At 32.0% G+C, this 23,687-nt stretch overlaps 2 protein-coding genes across 5 annotated transcripts; one reads left to right on the top strand and one right to left on the bottom strand.

The window, feature by feature from the left end:
* The first annotated feature begins 4,786 nt into the window (after nt 1-4,786).
* LOC129290419 (uncharacterized) lies at nt 4,787-9,013 on the top strand. Of its 4 annotated transcripts, none has more exons than XM_054927191.1 (8): nt 4,787-4,926; nt 5,033-5,261; nt 5,515-5,911; nt 6,687-6,821; nt 7,001-7,160; nt 7,549-7,702; nt 7,781-7,897; nt 8,621-9,013. In XM_054927191.1, the coding sequence occupies exons 1-8, from the start codon at nt 4,793-4,795 to the stop codon at nt 8,813-8,815; spliced, it is 1,521 nt and encodes a 506-aa protein (XP_054783166.1). In that variant the 5' UTR covers nt 4,787-4,792; the 3' UTR covers nt 8,816-9,013. The 4 variants fall into 4 exon arrangements, with proteins under 4 accessions (XP_054783166.1, XP_054783163.1, XP_054783155.1 ...); XM_054927188.1 differs by having other exon boundaries at nt 5,030-5,261; nt 5,518-5,911; XM_054927180.1 differs by having other exon boundaries at nt 5,030-5,261.
* Nucleotides 9,014-12,802: 3,789 nt separating this feature from the next.
* LOC129309046 (caffeoylshikimate esterase-like) lies at nt 12,803-14,126 on the bottom strand. Its single transcript, XM_054950390.1, has one exon. The coding sequence runs from the start codon at nt 14,063-14,065 to the stop codon at nt 13,052-13,054; it is 1,014 nt and encodes a 337-aa protein (XP_054806365.1). The 5' UTR covers nt 14,066-14,126; the 3' UTR covers nt 12,803-13,051.
* Nucleotides 14,127-23,687: the final 9,561 nt, after the last annotated feature.

Raw genomic sequence — 23,687 nt, 5'->3', positions numbered from 1 at the left:
GTGCTTATAAATAGGTATAAAGAGAGTGTGAAATATGAGTTTCATATATAGCCATATTCTTTTGTATGGCTCTCAAATTTTATCCTCTCTACATTTACCTTGTTAAATTAATAAGATCAAATATTAAAAATATAGGGAGATGACAATAAAGTTTTGAAATTTGTAATAGTTAAGTCATTAATAAATTTTTTTAAAAAATTAGTAAATATTAATTCAAATAGTTACAATCAAAAATTTCAATTACAAATTAAAAGTTGTATTTAAAATTTAAATGTTTTATTTTTAGTTATAATTTTTGAATTTCTGATTATTTGAATCAATATTTATAATTAACTTTTTAGAAAATTTTATCAGGATCTAATTGTTATAAATTTATTATTTTATAACTTTAATTTTATTCTTCCAAAAATACATACATTCGAAGGCTAGGAACTGAACTTGAAATAGAAATGTTTATTGTCCTAAAGATGAGAATGCATGAAATCCAAGAGCATGATGAGGTCTAAGTATACATAATGTTTATGGTGGCGTAATTAGCTCAAATTTGACCAAAGTGCTCATGGGAACACTCAAACCGACTTCCAACACAAGTCAATTGTGGCAAACAAGCCCCACTAATAAAAATGGCTGCTGTAATCATCGTCCACATCGCAATTAGCACTTGAAGAAGGAGAGAGAATGAATGGATTAGTGGGGATAATTACTTTGATTAAGTAATTGAGAAGCTGTGTTGAAGTGGTCAGTGGAATTAGTCAAAGTGATTACATGTAGAGGCACAAGTTGAGAAATGAGATTGATCAAATAGATTGATGAAGGACGTACGAATGACCAGTCGATGTGGAATTTTCTTCTTTGCTCATGAGCTTGAGGATTAACAATTTGATCAACATTGGATTATTGGTGACTTAAATCAAGATGCTCATGATTCTCCAGATGGAGCCAGTACTTTTCATTTGGATTTGTGTGATTCTTCTTGTCATTTTGCATCTCTTTTAGATCCATGCGTGCCTGCAAATCCATCAAGGTATCAATATTTATTTGATTCTTCTTAACTCAAGAAATAATGATCAAGATACTGAAAATCTGCTTGCTCGTTAAATCAATCGAAATATTAGTTTGAGGATTAATTATTAAAATCATGATAGAATCGTGATTAGATCGGTTAGGAACAAGATATTTTATTAAATTAATCAAAACACTAATTTAACAGTTTAACAGTTTGCTAGTTTAATTAATTAGATTAATCTAATTTTAATACTATGGTAATAACATCAAGCATTTTTTTTTTAAAAAAAAAAAAGAAGAAGACGTGCCGATGATGCAAAGAAGGAAATGACTTTTGTGATTCAAATCCACTCGTAGAGAATAAGATAACATGGATAAAGTCCCAAGATGTGTATGTCATCCTATATTATTTAATATTTATAACCCTTAGTGACGATCATGTTGTCTTTTTCTTTAATTTCTTAATTAATTTAAGCTGGTTTGTGTGAAGAATAACATAAATAATTTTCAAGTTAAAAAACGAAAGACGTGAGAAACATTAAAAAGCGTGCACTAGTATAAAAAGAGTTTTTTTACACGGAATAAAATTAATTATCAAAACTGATTTTGTGACGTGTAGATAAAATCAATATAAAAAGCTTATTGATTTTTACAACAATTATATAATTGGTGTAGAAATTGATTATTCTACACCAATTGGTTAACTAGTTTAGATAAGTGTTTAAGAATGAAAATAAAGTTTGTTCTTCAAAAAAATTAATATCTACACCAATCGCACAACTACTTATATATATATATATATATATAATTAAGATTAAAATATATTTTTAACTTTCTAACTTTATAAAAGATTTTGCCTTGGTTATTTAGTTTTCTAAAGTGTATTTTTATGGTTAGTTTCATCATAAAAAAATTTTGCATCAAAATTTTAATTATTGACAAAACATTATTTAATGTTAACCTATTAAGTTTAATTTTTTAAAATAATAATAATTGACACAAAAAAATATTTATTTGAAACTAAGGATTAAATGAATAAAAATACATTTTATAAAATTAAGAGAAAAAAATTAAAATTTTATATAAAATTAAGGAATAAAAATATGGCTCATTTTTTAAATAGTGCTTCATATTTTTAGTCTTAGCATTTATGAGTCATAGTGCTTTATCTCTCAGTCAAGTTGTTATGCTGCGTCTTTTTATTTTCGTTATTCTTTTTTATTTACTATTTTGTGTGTTAATCTTAAGTTTGTATGTCTTGTTCGGTCCGTAGGTATCTTAGGATTTTATGTACTAGTCATTTTATTTTAATATTAATTTGACTTATGTTAAAAAAAAAGAGAGAGATAAAGGCCAGTTAAATGGATGTTTCCAAAAGCAATTAGTATTGGTTGGTTCTCATAGAACGTTGCGTAGCAAAGCGTAAAAGACGCAGTATCTCAAGCACGCGCTTGTGTAATGACAATATTAAATACCATATTATCATCATCATCTATATATTGTACAAAAATTCTTTTAAATAATAGTATTCATATTCATAATCTATGAATGACGAAACTCATTTTTCTTTCTTTCGTGTTTTTGTTTTGGGCCTAAACGAAACTCATTTTTCACACAAGACCCACATATATTAATGCAGATTAAAGCGTTCGTATGTAGTGTCATTCAATATAAAATTTCAAGTTGTATTGCTAGCAGGGGAGTTTATGGAACCTCACGGTCTGGTTCCAAAAAGTCATCCTTTTTTATTATGAATCAGGATGAATTGGATGTTCCGCCGTCCGACAATATCAGAAAAAGATATGAATAATAATATTTATTAAAATTTTAAATTATATAATTTATGAAATTTAAACTCAGAATAATATAATTATATAAGTTACAATAATTTAAAATTAATTATTGAATTACATCAATCACATCTATAAATATATAGTATATTATAATAGTAATTATAAGTGATCTTTAGGTTAAAAGACCAACAACAATTAGCACACCAAGCATAACATCGGATCATTATTTTTCTACTTTAGTTGAGATATGTCAAGCTAATTATTCTTTCAAAAATAAAGCAAAAAATATGATGTAAATAAAAGTTATTAAATAAATATATATAAAAATAAACTGTATTAATATAATTAATATATTATAAAAAATATATTATGTTTTTTACTCTATGTCATTAAAATTATTAATATAAAAAATTTAATTTTAAATAAGAATTGCATTTATTGAAATCATAATTGATATAATTAATATAAATAAAAATTATATTAATATAATTAATATATTTAATATATATTAATAAAAATATATATATATATATATATATGTAATATTCGGAACAGGACGGGATGTTTGATGATTATTTCGTGTCCCGTCTCGTCCAAAACATTTTCTCAACCTGTTTCGTAAAATCTCATCCTAATTATCTTCAAATTGGGATGAGATTTGTTTTGATATAATCAAAACAAAAATAAGGCATATCAAGATTGATAAAAACTGAACACTTCTAACTGCTGGGCATTGTTATGGGGGTAGATTTGAAATGAACAAGTGGTGGTCAAAATTAAAAGAAACTCAGAGAGGATAAGCAGGAGGACCAGTGGACCACCACAAATGGACTCGAGATGGCTTCTAGTTGAAGCATACTGCTTTTATTGGTGATCTTTTGCTGTCAGTCATTAATTGGGCTCAGTCTGATGAACTTTGATCTCGCTGTTGACGTGGCCCAAGAGTCCACTACTGCGGACAAGGCTTGATGTTGAAAAGCCCAATGTGTTTAGCCAGACCTTTAGTTGCCAGTTGTTAAGCCCACTTATAATAGGGCTTCATTGCCCAAATCCGCTTGATTCTTTTAGAATAATTTTTGGATTTAATGGATCTAATATAATAGGCAAAAGTTTGAATTTCTATTAAAAAATATGTTCACATTTAATATATGATAACACTTTCAATAAATTTATTTTTAATAAAAGGATATTTGTATGTAACCAAAAGAAAAAAAATTGAAATGCTTTTCACTAGGGGAACTTATTTAAAAAATATCGTTTTCCATTGGCAAAATTATTTTTTATTTTAGACTAATTTTTTTTTCATTTTGGTAATTAATAATTTAAATATCAATTTCTCTTTCTTCTGAGCTCTGATATCATATCCCAAGTATTGAGCCTAGAGTAATTTCATTAGCAGCTTGCAGAAATCATTTTTGAGGGTGTCTATTGTCAAGAATTTAATTGTTATGCATTCTTAAGAGGAGCTCAAGATTTCTAATTACATTTGAATAACCCCCTTGCCCATTGCTCCAAACGCTGTTGGAAATATCAATATCTCTTCATTTATGCACAAAAACATATAGATATAAGAGCATATTAAAAAAAAATTTGCTGACAAGAGAAGCTTATTGAAGTTCATTTTACTTTATGCTCTGATAAATATGAGAAAATAAAGGAGGAAAACTCAGATTTGCATCATAAAAATTTTTTGGGTCATGTACTATACAAAAAGTCACATGCTTCTTTTTCTTTATTTATTTACAGTAGTAGGTAATTTTGAAGCCACTGACAAAATATGTGGCATAAAATAAAATAAAGATTTTTTTTTAAAAAAAAAATATGGCATCGCCCGGTCATGAAATCCTTACAGGGAGGACAATCTTTTTCCGTTGACAAAGGAGCGCATGTCAGGGACCACCATTTCCAAAACATTTGGGGTCACATTATTTTATATTATAACTTGTTTTATTATAATAAAATATAATTCTTTGACTCCCTTCCTCTCTTTTCCCATGGATTCACATTATTTCATGCCATCTTCGCCTTGCTCCCTGCATCCTGGAATACATACACATCCAAATGCAAATTCAGCACCGGCAGTGCTAAACCCACCGAGAATCACACCAATTGGCTTGAAAATAAGCAAGTATGACCATTTCTCAAATCTAAACCTCTTCTTCCTTCTCTTATTTTCCCTTTACCTGTTTCACTTTCATTTCATGAGTTCTTACAATTCCTCCTCCTACCAGTAGCTACTTTAGTTGTTTATGCTATCACCACCACCAGAAGAAGCGAAAGTCATTGTTCAGGAAGGATCCTTTTGGTAGACAGACTAGGAAATGGGGTTATCATCAATTGGATAACAATCGAAGTGAGACAGGCGACAGCAAGAAGGGTAGCCTTGCTGGTGCTATTGCTCTTGTCATTGGGACTAGTATCGGTTCTGGAATCCTCGCACTTCCCCAGAAAGCTTCCCCAGCCGTACGCACTTCTTTCTTCTCCTTACTACACTTGAGCTACAAAAGAACAATTGTTTGTGCCAAAACCTTTTAAGACACGTAGATAGTTAGATGTAATACTCAGATAGTCAAATTCAGAAAACACGCTTACGCCAAATCAACCACAGACACTTCTTTTTTCAGTAAAATGTTGTGACTCTGTCTGCAAAGAATTTTGCCTTTTGCCCTTCTGATATCAGTTATTGAATGTTGGGGTGTTTAATGTATAATAAAAGCAGGGATTTGTTCCAAGTTCAGTATCAATAATAGTATGTTGGGCTTTTCTCCTCATTGAAGCACTTTTACTCGTTGAAATCAATGTGGCTATTCTGAGGAAGAGGAAGAGGAAGAGGAAGAGAGATGAGGAATTGGAGGTCATTTCTATTAGAACAATGGCCCAAGAAACACTTGGGGAATGGGGTGGCGCTTTGGCCACTGTCACTAATGTTGTATTGGGATATAGTTGCATGGCTGCTTATTGTTCCAAATCTGGAGATCTCCTTTTTCAATGGATTAATTTCCCAGCACCTGTCTCAGGCTGTCTATTCACTGCTCTCTTCACAATGCTCATCTCCATTGGGGGAACTCAAGCTACTGATCGAGTTAACCAATGGCTTACAGCTTCCATGATTGGTATATTCATATTAGAACTGTTTTTGTAATATAAGAACTTACATGGTAATATTTCCACACCCTTAGATTTGTCTACTGATATTCATCTGTCAGATAAAAAACACATCTCAAGATAAAAGTGAAAATTCATGGGTTAAAAACTCAACGTCTAGGAATATGTTGAAATAAATTATGGGTGGGGGTGCAGCTTAGAATAGCTTGTTGAGATTAATCCAGAAAGAGTTCTGTTTTGACTGAAAAGTACAAGCGCAACAGATTTATCGTGAGGATAATATGCCTGCAGATTGGCTTGCCAATTATAATCTTGTACAGGATTTTGGAGTAGTCAAACTTAGGGATCCTCCTCATGCACTCAAAGAACAATTATATAGGTGTTTCAATCCCACATTCTATTTTGATTCAATAAAGAGTTTGGGTTCTGTCCCCTTTTTTCATCCAAAAGAAAAAAGAGAAAAAAAGAAACTCAACTTCCTAAGAAGTTGAACTTTTCACAGCAACAACTTTTTCAAATATCAAAGTAACATGTTAATGCTGATACTTTCTTATTTCTTCATCGGCTGTTTTAATAACCTGGGTTTCTTATAGTTCTTTTACTTGTTTGGTGGTTTTAGTTATGTCGAGCTCCTGCACTGCAACCTACTCGCCCACGTAAAAGAATGTCCAATTATTAGTTTGATTGCTTTATTCATTATTCATCATTGAGAATGTTAACTAAAATGTCATTATGAGTAACACTTTCAATGTTTAACTATGTGTAGAATGATTCTGTAAACAGGTCTCTTATTGGCTATTGAAGTACTAGCAGTTGAGTTTGGTGGATGGTCTGGAATAGGCGGCAGTGACTGGGCAAAAGTACCAGCAGCGATGCCTGTCATTATCTTTTCTCTAGTGTATCATGATATAACACCTGGTAAAGATGAAAACTTTTAGTTTGGAATTTCATATGGACATAGTCACGAGAGAAAATACAGTGTTTAAGTGCAACTTGAAGTCTTGTGTTGTGTCTAATATGAATTTCAACAACAATGACTTTGTTTTTTAAGTACCCATGTTTCATGGCTTGAAATCCATACTTATATATCCTTGCAGTTCTTTGTGCTTATTTGGAAGGTGATTTGGATCGTATAAGAGCTTCAATATTTTTGGGTAGTCTAGTGCCACTGATGGCATTACTTATTTGGGATGCAATTGCCGTTGGTTTGGCAGCAGAAGTAGAACAAATAGTTGATCCTATTGAGCTGTTATTCAGGTATTCATCCCTTGCAGAATCATTTTGGAAGACTTAGTGCATGATATTAGTTGCAAGTAATGGTTAAAACCACATGTTGGTCCTCAAAAACTGATCCCACGTATGATTTTAAGGAGTTTGTCTGGCGTCAATTTAATACCTCTGTGAGAATGAGATTGAAACAGAATTATACTTGTGACTTTGTGAGTTGTGAATATTACTATAATACAAACAAATCCTTGAAGGATATCAAAGCTAAAAGGATGGTGCAACTCATTAGTCTTAAATAACAGGAGACAAGAAAAGGCACAGAATTTTTTCCCTTCGCACCCTTCTGGCATTTACTCTCCCGATATTCATTGCAGTGAAAAAAACATGAAATGATAAGTGATAAGTTTGAATGATTTAGGGTGAAATGGAGTGGTGTTTCAGTTCTGGTCGGGGCATTCTCACTTCTAGCAGTTGGGACTTCACTTATTGGTACCCTCCTCAGTTTCTCAGAGTTCTTCAAGGAGCAGCTTAAAAATCTAGTTTGGCTTTCTCCTCCAACACAGGAATTAAATGTAAATTCCATGCCTTTAATAACTTGATTAGATAGATAATCTCGTATGATTACTAAATGATTAGAGCTGTTTTGACAGGGTGGTTGGTGGGGAAGGAATAAAATGAGCATCGTGGCTATGACAATTGTAGTTGCTCCTTCTCTGTTTGTCTCAGCAACTTTTCCAGATGCATTCTCTGCTGCTACAGATATTGCTGTAAGTTGGGAAAGATGGTATTCCTTTGGGAACTAATCATCAAAATTTTCTTGAAATGAGATTGCTCTGAAAACTAAGAAGCATGCATGTACATTAAATTAAGCACAGGCGACATAAATATCATGACATGATGAAATATAGTGTTCTAGTTGATTGGAAAAGTTAAATCTATCTGGCACTTTTTGAACACACGATTTATTCTCTTGAAGCGTACATATTTTAAGCTTTGAAAGCAGAAAGCATATTTGCCCCCCCTGTATGAGGGACCCTTTTCAATTTGGTCATCCACAGGAAGAAGAAACTAAATCAGTCCTTAGCTGTAAAATAACTTCACTCAATTCAATCTTTATATTAACATTTCACTTCCAAAATTTGACAAAAGAAGTGATCATATGTACTATTACTGATAATACTGATACCGTGTAATCCGTAAGTGCACATACCTTCTATTATGGTGGCCTGCTGCAAAGTTTATGATATATATATATATATATATTGATATATCAATTACTTTAATATAGATAAGTTCTTTAATTAAAAAATAACTCTGCGCATTTACCAATTACAGATCACCATCAGCAGCTCATATCACTCACTCTATTAGTTTTGGGAGCAGAATTATTGTTGAAATACAATTAATTGTAGTCAAATTTTGTCACATTCCATAAAAGAGTTTCTATAATTTTTTTTTATATCGGTCACTGATAGTTGATGGTGAACTAGGGAGGCTACTGCATGACAGTGCTGTATGGAGTTCTTCCACCAGCAATGGCATGGACAATGCAGAAGAGGGAATATGAGGGTTCTGGTGCAAAATCATTATCAGAAGCTTGGCCAGCTCTTATTATGGTCTCTTTATTTGCTTGTGGCATTGTGGTGGATCAAATCCTGCAAGATACCCAAGCCCTGCACTTGTAAATTCCTTCACATTGTATATTTAACTCTCACTCTCTGAACAATATACTCTTGAGGACATTAGTTTCCATGTAGATCATTTTCTACATCCATTGCCTCACAAAATGTAACATTGTGAGATTAATGCCATTTTTGGTAGGTTGGAATTGTAGAGATGGAAATGGAATTGGGATAAAAATCTGAATAAAGTGATGTTTGGTAGATATGAATCATAATTCCTGAGAATCTTGATTCCATAAAAATAGGCTAAATTGGATTCTTTGTTTAAAGACATGGAATCAAGGGCAATTCCATATAATTGTGACTTTTAAGACACTTTTACCCTCATAAAAATTTTAAAAAGACAATTTTGCCCTAAAAACATATAACCCTAACCACACCCAGAAATGACCATTAGACGTGGCAGACCGAGCAAAGACGAGAGAGCAGTGGGAAGATCAACGACGAGAAGGACGACGGACGACGACCGATGCAATCTAGAAATTAAAATGTGAAAATTAATATTTTATTTATATACTAAACATATGATGAAATTAAAATGTTTTTTTGTAAAATATTTTACTTATATATAATATTTATCATCTATATAATATTTCATTTAATATATAAAATACATAAGGAAATTGAAACACAATTAAGGTTTTATTATGTTTTATTTTAATTTTTATATAGGGGTATTTTTGTCTTTTAAGTATAATTCTATTTTCATATCTTACGTACCAAACAAAAATAATGTAAGGATTTTATCTAATTTTTTTGACGTACCAAACATATTTTTATAATTCAATTCTATTTCAATTTTAATTTCAATTTCAATTTCAATTTCGATAACGATTTTATCAAAAACTATTTAATCATATCAAATGAGGCCTAAATTTCTAATAAGGGTGAGATTAATTTACTTGTAGTTCTGTGCTAAACTGAAGTACACCAAGCCTGAACTAGACAAACCATAAAGAATATTTTTCAATGTGGTATTGCTAAGAGAAAGATGGTAGCCAAACTTTAGAATAATACGTGTGCGTGTCTATTGCAAACATTAACTTTATACATCCTTGATACTTCACTTTAATATTGTCTCCTTTCATTGTTTTCGTTGAAATTTACGGATACACCCTTGATGGCAATCAGATTATTATGTCAAAACAATTAGTTGATTTGACAATATTTAGGTAATAATGAGTTAATCAAAACCTGAAATTAATAAATGATTGATTTTTGATTGAATTCCAAATATAAAAAATATTTCTCTGCAATTATGATGATTATTTCAATAAGTTATTTACTCCATAGTGAGGCATTTTAATGTTAATTAGATTTTTTTTTTCATTGTGGCCTTCCCTTCATTATAAATAGAGGAAGGTGGTTAGAGGAAGAACTTACTTTAAAGCAAATAAGTTATTTTCTTTTTTCTTTGATGCCTTTGTTATACATCATAGTTTGAACTCTAATAATCTAAACTCGTGTGGATAATCGGTTAAATTTTGTTATATCTAAATTTGATAAAACTCTGACTCAACTCTGTTATTTAGTATATTATTTTTGTTTAATATTTCTTCACTTTGCTCTCAAGCTTGCAATTAGGGGAGAGAAGTAGCATGGGTTTCGAGAAATTTGGAAAGTCACTAAATTGTAAGATTTGCTTCATATTTGATGTGCTACCGAAACACTTCCAAAGAAATGAAAGGATTCTCATGCCTTTATTATTCATCACAGAAACGTGGCATTTCAGATTTACATAGGCGTTTAATTTTTACCGTATTGTTTCAAGCTTTTATGTTTCTCATGATATTTTAGTTAGGCTTCTTTTGGGAAGGATTCTCCCTTGCTCCCTTCCTCCTGGTTTTTATCCTGCCCTCGCAAGGGTAGAATTTTTTTTTCTTTTATTACTCACATGTCCATGTGAGGGCAAAAGAGAACCTGCTCTCAGCTTCCTTTGTTTGTTTCATCAAAATATGATCTATTATTATTTTGAAATCATGGTGACTATAAAGAATAAACTTGACTCTAACGGCATTTGGAATCTTGGCTTCAAACAGAAACTAGGATATACCTCAAGCACCGAAGCTGAACTATTAGCAATACCTGCTGGCCTCCAACAATGGCGTGGGATACTCTCAAGTCCATATGTATTCTGACTCCCTTGAGTCCTTCAACCTCATTTTTCGAGATGGGAATCAACATCACCCATTATGGAATCTGATTCAAGAGATTCGACCCAAGATTGCTGATCTTCCAGACTTGAAGCTGTATCAAATCCAACGTGAGGCGATTTGTTGTGCAGATTTATAGCCAATAGTGCTCATAGGGCTACCAATGTTATTACTGTTTTTGATTATCATTCCTGAATGTGCTGCTCAATATCAGCATGACAGGGGGCATGCTCACTAACTGTCCCCTCTTTTGTAATCAAGCTTTGCTTGCCTTTCTCAATTCAAAAATAAATAAATAAACATAGAAATTTGCCATTTACTTTTTTTAAAAAAAAATAAATACTGAAGCCTACATTAACAACTATAAAGAACAAACTGGGAAATTTGCCTTTGCTAACAACATTCACGTCTAAACACATTCAAGTCTTTGACCTCACTTTCAGCTTCACCAGTCTTGTGGCCCCACAAACGAGAGTCACTAAAAGACAAATCTAACATAATTTTTCTTATTCTTTTAACTTAAAAAAATATTGTTTCAGACTTAGCAAAGAAAGGAAAAAAAAAAATAATATATATATATATATATAATCTAACTTTGATTACCCATTGAAAACACTTAATCGAAGTGGTTAATGTCCAATTTGAAATAAGGGAAGAATTTTTTATGAAAGTGAGAAATAATAAATATGATTATATGGTACTAAAAGTGAGATAAAATTTTATTCTAAGTGAGAGAGATGAAATTAAACATGTGTTTAGTTTTCAGTTTACATTTAATAAATATATATTTAAAAAATTTATTTATTTATTAAATTTAATAAAAATATATTTAAAATATAGTTTGAATATATTTTTGAGAGTTATCCAAATACATTTTAAGTTGTCATGAAGTTGGGTTCCTCAAAATTTTGGATTTTTATCAAGGTACGTAAAATTGGACTGGTCATTGAACCGGTCATGGCACTGGGTCACGGGTTAGTGGTTCAATTAGGGTTGAACCGGTGGCAAACCGGTCATAATTAAAATAATATAATTTAAATAAATAGACATTAATTATAAAAAACATTCAACCAAATACAACCACTCAAAAGTCTAATAATAATAAAATACAACACTTTAAATATCTATCATTATAATTACAACTCTTCAATCTCAAAAGTCTAGAGAAGAGATGGAGATAGAGCTAGAGAAGAGACGGAGATTGAGTTGGAAAAGAGACAGAGAGTCAGAGACTAAGCTGGAGAAGAGATGGAGATAGCAGAGACAGAGATAGAGCTGAAGAAGAGACGGAGATAGAGCTGGGACCTGGAAAAGAGACGCTGATTAGGTTAGGGCGAGAAAGGAGAGACACAGATGAAAAGCCGAACTAAATGCTGTTTGAAAATTTGGATTGAACTTAGCGTGCTCTACCTCTAATTTCTCATTTTTTGACTTTAGTTTCACTTTTTTTTTTGTTATCTTATTTCTGAACTAACCCAAAAAAATAATCCGGTTGACCCAGTCAACCCATCGGGTTAACCAGGTTATATCGGGTTGAACCCGGGTTGATGGGATTACACCGGTTCATTTCCTCACCGGTTTAGGAGTAAACCCAGACTAGATAAGGGATCGGGTCACCGGTTTTCGGGTTGACCCAGCTGGTTCGGTCCGGGTTTTAATATCATGATTTTTACACCCAAAAAAGCAAATTTCAGAATTTCACTGCCATTTCTCCGTCCCAATTCCGACTTACCAAACCAAGTATAAAGGATTGATTTACCTAATTCACCAAGTATTACCAGTCAAGTCAGGTTGAATTAGCATGCTTTCCCCGAGTCGCTCCAGGTCGTTATCAAAGTGAAGCGAAAATATCTGAGCCATTTTTGTTTTTTGTTTTTTTGGGTATACAATATCTGAGCATCTTTTTTTTAACTTCACACAAATGACATGAGCATCAACTGACAACTGTTACCCAATACTCTACTCAAGATACACACGTCTACAGGTGAGGTAAAGACACTGTTCAAAGATGACATGGCACATTTCTATTGGTTCTTCTTTATTCAGTTCCCAACTATCTACCTATACTGTTACTGAACGCGCGGAGCTAAGCGCTCCCATCAACGGCGGCGCGTTTTTTAGCTTTCTCACCAGAGGCGCGGCTGCGAAGCCACTCAATCATATCCCCAAACACCAATTCCACGTTTTCATCGGGTTCGCCTATCAACTGATGCCACATCCCCTCGTATATCTTCAGCGTCTTATCCTTACTAGCGGCGCGTGAGTGCAACTCCTTCACACAAGCCGGGTCGCATACTACGTCATCGCCGCCGTGCACTATCAGGAACGGCACCTCCACCTCCTCGTACCTCCCCTGCAGCTCTCGGCAAATCCTCAGCAACTCAAGCGCCGTCGCCGCGCGTGGTCTGTTCACCTTCCTATTCGGGCTCCCCATCGCCAGCTTCCTCTTCCACTCCACCTTGAACGACACGTCCGGGATCGAGCCTCGAGTGGGAACCACGTGCCACGTCGGAACTACTGCCGCCACGAGTGAGAGAAAGTGCTCGAGTGGCCACGGTGGCTTGAACTTTGCACTAATCCCGCACATGGCGCCATTGAGGATAACCCCGTCCCATGGCTTGGATGGTGCAGCGACCGAATCTGGACGGCGGAGGATGATTAGGAGTGCGATAGCGCCGCCTAGGGACTCGGAGTAGAGGAAGGAAGGGAGAGAAGAGTCGTAGCGGGAACGGAAGGAGTCGAAGAAAGAAATGCAGTCGTCGACGACAGGGTTAATGTCGGGGATGTGAGCGAAGAGGCCGTCGGAGAAGCCGTGGCCCTGGTGATCGATGGCGCAAGTGGCGAATCCGGCCTTGGTGAAGTGAACGGCGGTGAGCTGGACGAACCAGCTGGACTCGCCGGTGAAGCCATGGACGAGGGCGACGATCCCGAGGACGGGGGTGGGAGGGAGCGGGGTCCACCACTGGGTGAAGAGTTTGAGGCCCCGAGAGTTAGTGATGAACTCGGAGCCATGACTCACCGAGTGATGAGCATAGAACTCATCAGCGGTGAGGGAGCCGAAGGGGCTCTTCTCGTTGGCCTCCGCCACGGGGTGCACCATTGTCGCTGTTATGAGCGTTACGTACCGAAACCGGTGGGTTCTCTCCCATGCCTCCCTATCTGTACTGGGACTATATATCCTTTTTTCTTTCCTTCCCCATTTCCCTTGTCTTAATTTACAAACTATTTTTTAATTATTAATTGTCAAGATACATGAAATCTCAAAAACTTTGAGAGTATCATCATATCATATATATGTATGTCTGTATGTTAAAAATAAAAATTATAATTTTATTTTTCTTTAAATTATGTTAATAAAATTAATAAAAATATTTTTTATATTATATACCATGTATGTTTTATTAATATGACATGAAAAATTTTATTAATAATATAACGGAGTTAATTAATGATAGGGGAATTTGTTGAACAAAATTGAAGGTTAAATAAGTTAATTTTTAAATATTTAAAAGTGAGGGTTTTATATGCAATTGCATTAAAGTTTATGGAGTTTTATGATTTCAGGTATTATTAATAGCTAGATAATAGATTGTTTTATCTTATAATTGATATAAATATAAATAAAATTCTTGAAATATTGTTCTATTTTAAGAAGAATGAAAAGAGGGGGCAACACTTATTTTGTTTGTCAATTATAGATGAAGTTATCTTGAGATATTATTTATTTATTTGAGAATGATAGTACTAAAATGATAATAATTCTAAGAAGATAATATTAAATGTAGTTTATGGTGAGGTGTTTTCATAATTTGCAAGGAACCGTTGATGATTGTACTTGATGACAACACCAATAATAAAAGTTTAATGTATAACATGTTCTCAAGTTGGTTTCCTCAATTGAGGGAAGCCTATTCTGCCTCTTTATTGAGATAGAGGCAAACTTATATTGTTTAAATTTAATTTAAATAGTTTAAATTTAATATTTTTAAAATAAAAATATATTGAGATTGTAAAAATTTTTAATAAATAAGCTTATTAATATGATAGTTTAGACTTAAAATGAATGATTTAAATTTAATATTAAAATTTTTTAATAAGTTTATTGCTGTCTTCAAAATATATTTACACTGTCTATAATATATTTAAAAATTTAATTTAAATTTGTAATATTAAATTTGAACCATCCATATTAAATATGGACTGTCAGATTGATAAACTTATTTATTAAATTTTTTTTACAATTTTTATATATTTTTATTTTAAAATATAAATTAAAAACATTAAATATGAACCGTCTGAATTTATCTCTGTCTTATTGGAAAGGCAAAGGAAGCTTCTCTAAGTGGAGGAAAGTTAACTCCCTTGTTCTGCATTCTTAACTCATGTGAGAATTTTTTTTTTTAACTCCCAAGTAAGTTTTAACTTTAAATGTATTCATAGCATTTTAATCGAATTATCATGTCATGCAAAATATTTTAATATATTTATGGTTTGTTTAGATTAGTAAAAATTTAAATTTGAATTAAATCTTTCACTTGAATATATAAAAAATTTATGATTTTGAATTTGATTTAAATTTAAATTTAATTCAAATCATAATTCTCTTTTCATTTTAAATTCCTTCTACGCTCTAATAATTTAAAATTTTAGTTACTTTAAATATTTTTTTTCTTAGTTTTACTATTAATATTTCTTTAACTCTTGTATTTTTTATTAAAAATAAAAATAAACTTGTTATTTTATTTTTTTTATTTTTACAACATGTTATTAAATTTTTATTGTAATTTTTTTAACTCTCACCAAACGTTGATCACAAAAAGTACGAGTATTTAAATAAAAATAAATTTAAAAACTCACTAAATTTTTATAAAAAGTTAATGAATTTTAATTATTTTTAATTTTAGTGTAACATACTATAAGTAAATCATGAATGAGAGCATAAGAATATGATATTAAAACAAAATAATAATAATAATAATAATAATAATAATAATAATAATAATAATGGGAGGTTGGGACGGTGAAGAGTAGCTGAAATGTTTAAATGCCAAGAGCAGTTGTTGGCCCACGCAATGTCGCTTTCTCGTCACGGTGTCCACGTTATCTTACACCTCCTTGTGTTGGGTAAAACGTTAATTAATAAATAAATGGCTACTTTAAACCACATGACTATTAAACAAATTGTGCATTAAGCCTACAATAAATAAGTAACTTTTTTATATAAAGTGAGAGGATGAAAATACATCTCAATAAAAACATAAAATTTTTTAATGAAAAAATTAATTTTTTAATCCTCTAACTTTTAACTTACATATAATTCAATCACTTAATTATAACTCACAGCAATTCATTCTTTCAATTATAATTTGTCTATGACTCAACCCCTCAACTTTTGACTCATTTTTAATCCAAACCCTCAACTTTTGTTAGCTCCATTTTTTTATATTAATTTAGATCCCATATCAAAGAGTAAGAAGAGGATATTTTAGAGCAAAATATGAACATTTCTTTTATTCATTTTATTTGATTAGGAATTTTTTAAAAAAAATTAAAAAATAAAGACTAAGTTATAAGTGAGATAAAAGTTAAGGGATTGAATCACAATGAGTTATAATTAAGGGATTGAATTACAGTGAATTATAGTTGAAGGACTAGGTTACTGGTGAGTTAAACATTAAAGGATTAAAAAATTAAGAACCTATTTGGAAACCTATTCTGAGAACAGTTTTCTGTTCTCCAAAACAAAAGAGCAAAAAAATCTGTTTGGTAATGTGTTTTGAAAAAGTATTTTGGATAACAAAAAAACAAAATATTGTTCTGAAAAATAGAAAAATGAAAACAACTTTTAAATATTCTGTAATTATTGTTCTGAAAAGCAAGAGATAATAAAAAAATACCTATTTTTATTATTTTTTTATTCTCAGAACATGTTCTACAGAATTCTCAAAACAATAAAATAAAAACTGTTTTAAATAGTCCCTAATTTTTTTAATTTTATTTTATAAAAAAATTCAAGGATGTTAAAGTTCAAATATTAATAAATCCAACAAATCAAATTATAAAGATTTGATTAAAATAAAATAAACTATAAGGATGTAATTTAACATTGGAGGAAAATGTAAAGACCTGTGGATTAACTATCTCTTACCTTTTCTTTTGCCTTGCTTCATTGAATGATATTGTAATTTATATTTTGAGAGGAAAAATATAATTTCTAAACTTTTTTTATTTTTGGACCTGATATTTTCTAGACTTCGAACTTGCCACTTTTGTTTCCGTTGCATGTTATGAGCCACGCACAACTTTGGGGCTTTGGGCGACAAGTACGAGGATTTTTCTTCCCCTCTTTTTTTTCCACTGCAGGGATTATTGTTTTGTCAACTACTTACAAAGATTTGACCAAAATTTTTTAAAACATTTGCCATCGAGCAATTTTTTCGTTTTTTCTTATCTTGGCCAAAAGAATAATTTTTAATTAAAATTGTCTAATAATTTAGTAAATTTTAAAAACGAGAAAGAAAATCTTGATAATGAGATATTAAAATTTTTAACTGAAAACTATATCTATCACGCATTTATTAAAAACTGAATCAACGGCGATGAGTTGGCCCATATTGGAGATGACGGTGCCCACAGCAACTGGTAGAGAAAGAATTAAATTGGATAACGAGAGATCGCAATAATGCAAATTTTTTTTTTGTTTTTGGGTCATGAGAAATAATTCATTTTCTATTTGGGCCTGAATGATTTTATCCAGGCCCCGACGCTATCCAACAAAAATAAGCCACCTCACGACATTTAAAAACATTGTATTAAAAAATGCATCACTTTAATTATACAAATTCTTTTATTGACAAAAAATAACCAAAGATTTCCAATTCGAGGTAATTAAATTCTTGATGGGCTATATGTCCCCAAAAAAGTTCTTGCAAGTAACTGATTAGATTAGTCTAATATTGAGGGCAAAAGCAAAAAAAAAAAAAATCGTATTTAATAATAGGTAGTAAAAGAGGTTAAAACTTATAATCCCCCTTTACATACAAGATCTTAAGTTTAAGTTTATGTGAATATAAAAAATGATGTGCATGGAAGAATTACCCCAAACACGACACAACAATACTCAAATTTCAACATAGATTATAAAGACAATAAAAGTTAATTCAGTTGATACATATATTAGTAGATGATTTATAAGTATTTTTACAAAAAAAAAAAATTTGAATCCTAAGGAATGTTCTAGTGTTGACAAATTTTTGAAATTCAATTCACCTTAACTTTTCGGCCAACTTAATAAAAGGATTTGCATTTATAAGACATCTTGTTCCAATACCCAAAAAAAAAAAAAAAATTGTATCACAAGCCATGAAGATTTTAACTTCAGTCAAAGCATCAGTGTAGTGTCTTACTTGTATATCTGTTCAACTTCAAGGTCCTTCAAACAGACATTTCCCCACAGCAACTATTTTTTTCGCATCCTACAAAACTTTAGGTGGAAACATAACTTCAAAGAAATGATTTCACATCCAAATAATAGTAAGAACAACAACAACCAAATAGTAAGAACTTAGTGATAGATAAACACACACACGCACCCATGTGTCAACATCAAGATCGAGCTTGAGATCTTCTAATTAAGCATGGAAGGATGGTGCTGCCATTGGAAGTTGGAGCAGCTTGCCATATATAGACGGGTTTTTTCATTTATTAAATTAAAGTATATACCAGAGAAATGTCTCAAGTTACAGCGATATGATCAAACAGATTACAGATCCGACTCATTATTAAATACCATCAGATTATTAATGCCTCTTCTTCCTCATCAACACAATATGTTTTCTCATTACAACTTGATGATATCTACCAAAACTAATCCAGTCATGCTAATTAGAAGGTTGATTAAGTGGAAAGAAAAATGTCTTGTGTATATAACCTCACGTGATTACAAAAGAAGAAAAAAGAAGTTGACAAGAGAGATTAAACCACAGATGAAAATTTAAGACGAAATTAAAAAAATAACGAAGAAGTAAATAGTAGCTCAGTGGCATGCACGCAGATGAATGTGGAGATGAGAATCAGAGAAGGCTTGGAACGTCAGGGTGGATGAGGCCATAGCCGAGAGGAGAAGGAATCTGATTTGGAGGAGCAATATCGTCGAACACTTGGTGGGCGTCGGCGTCACAGTCACAGACTGCATCGGCGATGAAGGAGAGGATGGTGAAGAACCATGTGGCGATTGGTGCCATTTTCAACAATATTATCTGCCTCTCAGCCTCCTCAATGTTGTCTGATCGATCTCAATTTATAGATAAATCATGAATAGTGGGATTGATATACGGACTAAGGAGGGTTTATGGAGGATGACCGGAAGCGAAAAGTTTTATCCAAGTCTAATGTCTATCCTCTTTTTAATTTCGAAGAATGAAAAACAGGTAAACACATTAATGGTTATTTATTATTCCCTCCGTTTTAAGTTATGAGATATTTTTAGATAAAATTTTATATATCAATAAATTTCATTAATTACACTTAACAACCTTATCTTTTCAAAACAAAAATATAAACTCCTTAAAATATCTATCATTTAATATATTAAAAAGAAAAGTGATGTAAATTAATCATGGAGAGAGAAAAAGTAATATTAAAATTTATGCATTTAATGAAACTTAATTTATTTAAAATATTTTATATTTTAAGACAGAAAAATTCCTTCAAAAGTGCTCTATAATTTAAAATGAAAGGAGTATGAAAAAGGAGGAGGGGAATTAGAGGACATATTAACAACAAATTATAAGAATCTAAAATTAGGTTATATTGGCAAAGGTTCAACCATAATATTTATAAGGTTGTGGATTTATATCTCACTGCTAATAAGAGGATTTTATTGGTGAATAATATGTAAATATTTCTATATATAAGCACTATTTCAATTCAAATATAAGGTTGTGGATTTAAATTTCACTGCTAATATAAAAATTTTGTTAGTGAATAATATGTAAATACTTCTATATATAAGCACTATTTGAGTTCAAATACGTCTTAGTCCAAGTAAATCCATGACACCCAACTCGTCTGAATGTTTTTGCTAAAAAAATAAGAATCTAGTTAGGTTTGTGACACAAGTGAGAAATTTCTTGGGAAATGACTCTAGGAAAAAATATATAAAAAAATTAATCATTTGATTTTTATAGTTTTGATTCAATTATAACTCAATCCTTAACTTTAACTATTATAATTTATTTTTTATAATTTTAACTTGGTTATAACTAAATTCTTAAACTTTGACTTTTGTAACTCAATCTCATTTAAATATTAATTCCTATATTTTAAAAAATAAAAGAAAAAATATAATTTTGAATCACTACACTTGCCAAAGTTTTACTATAATTTTTTGTATTTTTTTTATATTTTAAGTCCCTACACTTTTATTTTATAATGTTTTAGGTCTCTTAGTGACTAGTGTTTTAGGTAGGGGTGAGCAAAACTAAATCGAAACCGAAAACCGAATTGAACCAAATTAAGTTTGGTCTGTTCGGTTCGGTTTATTCGGTTTAAAAGGACGGTTTGGTTTTTTTTAAAAAAATATTTTGTTTTGAATGGTTTGGTTTGGTTTGAAGATTATAAAACTGAATAAACCGAAGTAATCAAAATTAATCAGATACATTTATAAATAGTATAATTGATTTATATTATTAAAGATTATATTTTTTAAAATACTAATATCATATATTTATTGAAAGAGGGTGGGGAAAAAATGTAGCCCAGTTGACAGCCCAACCGAATATCAGTCTCTGCCACAGACCCACAGTGCCATTCTTTTTTTTAGCAAAAGCCACAGTGATCAAACATTGACATTTAGACGCGTCCCAGTAATACTCATCACTCCTCGCTCGATTGCTGTCAGTCTCAGAGACTCAGATCAGACTCTTATCTTAGTCATTTAGGTTTAGTTTTTGTCTCCCACTCGACCACTCCACAGTCTACACAAAGTCGCAACTCACGAACCCTAGCAAATAGCAATCTCTGTGACTCTGTATCTCCATCTTGCACTCGCTCGATTAGTGATCAGTCGATGTTAGATCCTTTACAGACAGCAGTTCGTCGGCTCCTCTCTTGATCTTGGCTTTAAGTCTCTTCTCTCTTTCAGCCCTACTCCACGAAGCACGAACCGTAGATCGCCTCAGGCTTCGTCTCTCTTAACCTCCATCACGCTCGATCTCAGCTCAGATCAACGTTCATCTCCCTTTGCCTCAGATCAGCATTCATCTCCTTTCATCTTTTCAAGTCCAGTTTGTCTAAGCTCAGGCTTCATCTCCCTTCTCAGATAAGGGCAACTCATGGACGCAAGGTATGGTTCCAACTAGCGACTTTCTTCATCTTATGCTGATCTCTTCTTCCTTCTCTAAAATATCTCTATTTTGAACTTTTGAGAAGTGTGTCTCAAGCTTTATTTTGTTTAATGGTTCAGATGTCTGCCTCCCGTGAAAGTGAAGGACAAACTATCACTCCAAATAGCCAAACACTAACTCCATCTTCAACATTTAATACTGAAGTGAGTTCAAGAAAAAGGAAGGCCATAAAGCCAAGGTCTGAAGTTTGGGAGCATTTTTATAAATATGTTAATGAGCACAGAAGAAACCAAAGGTAAGTGCAATTATTGTGAAAGGGATTTTTTCTGTGATCCAAAAAGGAATGGGACTACTGCACTTAAAAATTATATGGGTGTGTGTAAGAAACGGCATCCTCTTGAAGAAGGCATGCAAACCCACTTAAATTTTGGTATAGATGATAATGCTTCTATTCTTGCTAATTGAAAATTTGATCAAGAAGCAATTAGGAAATCTTTGGCAAATATGGTTATAACTGATGAACTTCCTTTCAAATTTATTGATGGGTTTGGGTTTAAACGCTTTATGGCTGCTGCTCAACCAAGATTTAAGGTTCCTTCTAGATGGATAGTGGCTCGTGATTGTTTTAAAATTTACATCGATGAAAAAATTAGATTCAAAGACCACTTGATTAGAAACAAATAAAGGGTTTGTCTAACAACTGACACTTGGACTTCTATTCAAAGAATCAATTACATGTGTATTACTGCTCATTTTATTAATGCTGACTGAAATTTGACTAAGAAGATTTTGAATTTTGTTCCAATATCTAGTTACAAGGAGAGGGATGTTGGAATAGAAATTGAGAAGTGTTTACTTGAATGGGAATTGATAGTGTTTACTATTACTATAGACAATGCTGCTTCTAATGATGTTGCTTTATTGTACTTGAAAAAAAAAATTTAATTGGGGCTTTTCTATCATGAAGTGTCAGTTTCTACACATGAGATGTGTTGCTCACATTGTAAATTTGATTGTTGTTGATGGGTTGAGATTAATAGAGAGTTCTATGAAGAGAGTTAGAGAGACTGTTTAGTTTGTTGGGCAATCTGCCCTTAGGATAAAAAAGTTTAAAGAGAGTTGTGAGGATGAGAAGATTCAAAGTAAGAGCCTTTTGATTCTAGATGTCTCTACTAGGTGGAACTTCACTTATTTAATGTTAGAGAGTGCTCAAAAATTTGAGGCAGCTTTTAAGAGGTTTAAGGACAAAGACCTTTACTTTCGCGTTGATCTTGAATAAGGGGAGGGTGCCTGATGCTGCTGATTAGAGGAATGTTAGAAGGATGGTGATGTTTTTGAGTCATTTTTATGATATAACCTTGCGTGTGTCTGGTGCTTTTTATGTTACATCCAATAGCTTGTTTTATGAGATTTACATGGTATATCGCCTTTTGGATGAATGGACAAAGTGTGATGATTTTGAGCTATCATTAATGGCTTTTAAAACGAAAGAAAAATATGACAAGTAAAGATGAACTAACTCATTTATATTGTTGCTGTTCTAGATCCTCGATATAAGTTGGAATGGGTTCAATTTGCTCTTTGTAAAATGTTTAATGATGAAGGTGAAAATTTGGCAAAGTAAGTGAAGGATGTTTTCATTGCTTTATATCATGAATACAAAGAACATGTCTCTCCCTCTAAGAAATCTAAAAAGGAGCAGCTTGTGGATGAAATCTAAGTTGATTTTACTGATGAAAATGACCCTACTAGGAAGGTTAGAAAGTTGCTTGAATCAGAAAAGAGAAAATTTTTAAGTGACCGCCCTGGTGGAAAAAGTAATAGGATTGAAGTTGATAAATATTTGAATGAGAAAATTGAATTAGATAGACCTAACTTTGATATTTTAGGCTGGTGGAAATTGAATGGTCCTAGATTTCCCATTCTTTCAAGGTTGGCAAGTGATGTTTTGACAATACCAATATCCACAGTTGCTTCAGAATCTACATTTAGCACTGGAAGACGTGTTTTGGATGCATTTAGGAGTTCTTTAACTCCTAAAGTTGTGCAAGCCCTTATTTGTGCTGAAGATTGGCTTCATCACTCCATTCTTGTGGTTGTGGAAGAGAAATTAGATGATATTCAAAGGATTGAAAGAGGTAAATATTTTATAATTTATGTATGTGCAATGTTACCTTTAAATTCATTTGCTTATGATTTAATTTAACTCCTAAATTGATTTATTTATAGATTTCGAAAGAATTGGATTAGAATCAGTAGTGGATATAGTTTGAACTCTTTAAAGTAACTCTTCATTATTGCTGTCCATGGAAATTGGTTCATGTAGTTGTGATCTTTGTTTCATTGTTGCTTTTTGTAGTTTTTCAACTTCTGGTG

This window comes from Prosopis cineraria, unplaced genomic scaffold (genome assembly GCF_029017545.1).
Source record: "Prosopis cineraria cultivar Desert tree isolate PC_DT_omini unplaced genomic scaffold, ASM2901754v1 PC1, whole genome shotgun sequence".
Taxonomy (NCBI): domain Eukaryota; kingdom Viridiplantae; phylum Streptophyta; class Magnoliopsida; order Fabales; family Fabaceae; genus Prosopis; species Prosopis cineraria.
Note: the sequence above shows the minus strand (reverse complement) of the source record. Positions and strands in the feature narration are given on the sequence as shown.

Coding starts and splice junctions, on each gene's coding strand:
- LOC129290419 (XM_054927180.1), top strand. CDS start 4,793: ATGGATTCACATTATTTCATGCCATCTTCGCCTTGCTCCCTGCATCCT. Junction 6,822..7,000: donor GTATCATGATATAACACCTG/GTAAAGATGAAA, acceptor ATATCCTTGCAG/TTCTTTGTGCTTATTTGGAA. Junction 7,161..7,548: donor CCTATTGAGCTGTTATTCAG/GTATTCATCCCT, acceptor TGAATGATTTAG/GGTGAAATGGAGTGGTGTTT.
- LOC129309046 (XM_054950390.1), bottom strand. CDS start 14,065: ATGGTGCACCCCGTGGCGGAGGCCAACGAGAAGAGCCCCTTCGGCTCC.